Here is a 4,905-nt window from a genome sequence, read left to right on the forward strand (position 1 = left end):
CACTGGCGTCCGGTTCAGGTCACTGGTGGAGCCCTTTGGTAGGAGACCGTGATTAAAAACACTTGTAGAAATATAATGTCAACTCTCAACATTTCAACAGGAAGGTCAAACTCAAGGCACACCCACATCATTTTATGTGGCCAGCAAAGCACATCATTTGTATCATCTTCCATGATTCTTGTTGAATCTGTACCAAAATTGTTTATCATCATAATAATGTTGAGACATTGCAAGTTTATATATACATGTGTATTAATTTGTTACCAAACCCCTTATAATGATAACTGCAGTTGTTGTACAAACTTCAGTGATCCATCGATTTGTTTTGTACAAATGAAACTATAGTGAGGTGATGAAAACTTTATATGGTTTCACAGTTACAAGTCAGGGAAACCATGGCAACAATATGGTCTGCGACAAAACTGAAATTGCCCGCCCTGGTCTACGACCTCTTTTGTTTTACAAATGATGTCTTAAAAAGGTGAGCATATTCAATGTATAGGTTTCATTCATGTTATGTCATACATCATATTATATAATCAGGGAAAAAATGTTGGGACAGGCCTTCTTTCATTTTCTTGTTCATTTTAATGCATGGGAATGGTAAAAGTATATTATTTGCAGAACAAAATGAACAGAAAATGCAGCTGATGTCATAATACTTTATGTATTTGAAGTGGTCAGGTTTAATTGTATTCCCAGTGATTTTGGTTATTATCAACAAAATCATGAAAAAAAAATGGCTAGATAACTTTTAAATAAAACTCAGATTTTTTTTTACATTTGTCCAAATAAATGTACAAGGCTTTAAAAACGAACATGAAACTGATGATACAAAAAGTGGGCTAAAATATACTGTATATACACATAAATATTTATTGTTACACACACAGCAAATTCATATAGGGCCTCTTGGTTTTGTTCTTGGCTAAGGGAAAATAGCTTAAAACGGGACAGTTTTTTTGTGAGACAATATTCATTGATATGAAAACAAAATATATATGAATGGTTGCTTTATTGTGTATTTCATCAAACAGAGCGTAACTATTTTGCTTACTAAAAGACAGAAAAACATAGAAACAATCCCCCAATAAAACACTGAGTGTTTTTGTTACTCCACTCATGTCCTTTGCTGACCCTGTTGTGTACGATCAGATGGGTCCAGCTCCCCTTTGGCAATGTGGATGATTGGAAAAGGATGGACGTGTGTGTGCGTGCGTGTGTGTGTGTGTGTGTGTGTGTGTGTGTGTGCGTGTGCCTTTGTTAAGTGTTAGTTCCAATTTGGATATTGATGCTGTACTTGTGTTTGGAATAAACAAACAAACAAATACAAAAGAACACACACACCATGAATATTTTTACCTCATGATATAAGCTTTACGTTCGTACTTATGGCCTGCCAATAAAAGAAACACTATTATGGCTGCAACTATATAGAACACAATGAGAAGTAGTGCTAAATCATTGTAACAGAAGATGAAAGCTGAAGAGACAGTAATATTTTATATGTACTGTATTTTTATATCCTTCAGGAATATGTGTCTGTTTTTGCACCTGTCCATGTGCTACGTGTCACTGGATTGCACTGAAAAAGACCTGTGGTCCATAGGTGAGGAATTTATTCATGGTGCTTCAAATAAATAGATGCATTTAGATGTCTTGTTTCGTGTCATTGTGTAAGACTGATGTTTGAAATGTAGCTACATATGGCCACGAGATTGAACAAGCTTATCCGACTGATGTTGGACTTTCCAGTAATATCACGCACCGTTAAACTTTCAGAGCCTTTAAGCAGAATATCATATTAGCCTCTGCATTGAGGAAGCTCTCCATCACTTGACATGAACATAAGCAGCTTGTGTTTTGAGGGACACAGAAACACATTATAACCATGTACTTCCATGAAAAATAACACCTATTGACAATTTGACCTAGTCGGGGTATAAGATGAAGCCAGAGAAGGTGCTGTACTTGTTATTGTTGCCACCGTGAGCTTTGCCACCGTCCAGTTTCACATAGACCTCGTCGCCGGAGTCCAAGTGCAACACGGCACTGTTGCTGGCGTAGTCGTAGTTTTGGTCTGCATCCTGAGCTATGGCGCTGGCACGGACCTGAGAATAAGGGGACAGTATTTGAAAGTGGAACATATTTTTACAAAGCCGTTGTGCTAGTAATGGACAATTGAAAAATTGGTGTAAAGAAGATCTGGAGAGCGACCTATCTGCCTTCTCCCACCCTAATCCACATTATTGCCGGGTAGCACTTGATGCGTCAGTGGCAAACGAGCGTGCACCCGTACTACCTGTGACCCAAACTACAACTCCCATGCCTGCGTCATTTAATTTTTAGGACATTATTTTGCTGACGCCTGTAGCTGCTGGTTCTTTTCGTGCGTAAAGTGCGCACTTTGGTTGAGTGGAATGGCATTTGCAGTAGTTTTGTTTGTTTTGTTTTTTTTACTACTCACCTGTCCGTTTTTACACAGGTCGGCCCACATGCTGGTTCCATCTCCTCCCCGCATCAGCACATGATAAGTGAAGTAGTAGATCCCGGACACATGGCAAGTGAATTTCCCGGTGGTGGGATCGTAGTGGTGCCCCAAGTTTGTAATCACGTCGTCAAACTTGAGCACCTCGTACCCTTCGTGGGGGTTCTTCAGGCCGACATAAAAAGCGACCCGGTTGCCGTTGTTTGTAGAGTTCGCACGATCTGCTTCGCCGTGCTCTCCCCCGGCTGCTGCGCTCAAAGGCGGGAAGGCGAGTTTGCTGCCGCCTCGCTCCCCTGGCGGACCCCTGGGGCCCGGGGGTCCTGGCTCTCCCGGGGGACCCCTGAGTCCCGGTTTTCCCGGTCTCCCCGGTTCCCCGCGGCTGCCTTGTCCCATCGGTGGTAGTGGTGCGATGCCGTTGACGGTCTGGGTCTCCTCAACTCCTCCAGGTTTGGTGCTGTACGGGTCGCATACCATTCGACAGGTGCCCATCATCTCGTAGTAGTGCGCGGAGGTCTCCGAGGGGCGCAGGAAGAGAAGCAGCACAGCGATGGCCAGAGCCAGCAGAACCATCACGACAACGGTGACTGCAACCAACAGTGACCTCTTCTTCCTCCGCGCGGGTCGGAGACCAAGAGACGACAAGAAGTCAGCGGAGCCTCGATGGGGGGGAATGGTGAAAGAGGATGAAAGACTTTTCCAAAGACAAAATCAAAAGATTGAAGTTAGTCGAGGGCGCATGACTCGATCCAGCGACAGAGAGAGCGGCTTTGGATCCGTCAGGGTGGAGATTTTACGCGCGACAGATGCGCGCAGCACAGCTTCGACCAAGAGTCGCAATGTGCCGAAAACCACACCGGAATAAAAAGGACAAGAGCTTCGCGCTACAAATTAAAACAGATGCACAGCTCGGTATAGACCACCAGTTATTTATAAACGAATGACAAAGACAAACATGTCACGTAAAACGAATATGAAATATAAAATAAATCGAAGTATAAGTCTACGGATCATTGTGGCTCGAAAAGAAGAAACAGGAAGTAGTTACTTGCAATATTTTCGGTTTGACATTTGGCTGACTTGACCTGTGCAAGGAGAAGCCAGCTGAAATATTTTTTTGTTTGATTTGGTCTCACTGAGGAGGCTATTTGATGCAAAATGTATGCAATCATAGCTTTATTTCTCCACATTCACACCTACACATACTGTATGTCACCCACTTACGGATTTGCTTAAAACTGACGAACTACGACTGATTGAGTGCTTGTGATTGGGGGATCGTTCTTGATCAAATCAGAGGATAACGAAGTCCAACGGGACCATCTTCATGGGCAGTGAGAAGAAAATATATTTCAATGGAGCATGCACTCCTTCCTTGGTAAAGATGATGGGCCGTGAGTTACTGTACACAGATAACAGATGTTCTGAGAACAACCACAACTATGTAGGCTGATTTTCTGGATTGCTGTTCCTTCTTGCAAGAATACAAACTCATCTTTAAGAGTATACAGATCTCAGATATGTTATTGAAGCAATTTTACCTCCAATTCAAATGGACACAAAGTCATGTTTCATTTCAACTTTCTATGGAAGCATGCCAGGTTATGACATTTCCTATCATTGGGGATACATGAACAAGTGCTTGTCCTGTAAAATCAAACTGGATTTTGAAAGTATGTCTAACTGTACATTGTACCTGCATACCCAAGCATCCAACAAAGAGACTGCTTAGTGTTACATGAAATTGCTCAAGCAGACTGATGTTTGTGACATGACATGGCCAACTTCTTTGGTCAGCCATGCATGCCACCAGCCTCCCCTGCTCAGAAAAGGGAAGTTGCTGATAACGAATGCAGGGAACGGTACAGACATAACACCACCGATCTCCAAGGCAGAAAAAATAATTGGACAGTTTTTGCCATGAGGTTGAGAGCAGAGAGCCCTCAATTGAGATTTTTTTGTGTGGAAAAAACTTCTTTTGCTTTGCACAGAGACTTATTAATGTATAAAGATTTTCAAGTATAATTTATACCCTTTTTAGGTACAGTGTATACAGTTTCTTCTGACATTGAAACAACTGCGTACTTATGATGCACAACAGTTGCATTCATGCATGTCCTTTATTGTCAATGTTTTTCCACATTGATTAAACCTGCATCTTACCCTTAAAAGCATTGATTGTTTTGTCGACGTTGTTCTATGAAGGAGCAAAACAAACACATGCCGGACTCTGGTCGTTGAAATTAGAGCAATGCCCTCATATCTACCATAAGACTTTCGACCTCAGGATGACAAAATCTTCTGAGGATGATTAGAAGGCTTTACTCAAGCCTGGTGGTCAGACCAGCAAAGCCCTAACCCCCCCACAAGCAATTTCAGCCAGTGTTCAGTTCAGCTTTAACTCCCCAAAACACGACTGG

At 42.2% G+C, this 4,905-nt stretch overlaps 1 protein-coding gene across 1 annotated transcript; it reads right to left on the bottom strand.

Annotated features, from left to right (window-relative positions):
- Positions 1-687: 687 nt before the first annotated feature.
- c1ql2 (complement component 1, q subcomponent-like 2) lies at positions 688-3,307 on the bottom strand. Its single transcript, XM_061810578.1, has 2 exons — positions 2,468-3,307; positions 688-2,111 (listed from the first exon to the last, which is right to left on the bottom strand). The coding sequence occupies exons 1-2, from the start codon at positions 3,056-3,058 to the stop codon at positions 1,932-1,934; spliced, it is 771 nt and encodes a 256-aa protein (XP_061666562.1). The 5' UTR covers positions 3,059-3,307; the 3' UTR covers positions 688-1,931.
- Positions 3,308-4,905: the final 1,598 nt, after the last annotated feature.

The sequence above is a fragment of the Syngnathoides biaculeatus genome, chromosome 2 (assembly GCF_019802595.1).
Source record: "Syngnathoides biaculeatus isolate LvHL_M chromosome 2, ASM1980259v1, whole genome shotgun sequence".
NCBI lineage: Eukaryota > Metazoa > Chordata > Actinopteri > Syngnathiformes > Syngnathidae > Syngnathoides > Syngnathoides biaculeatus.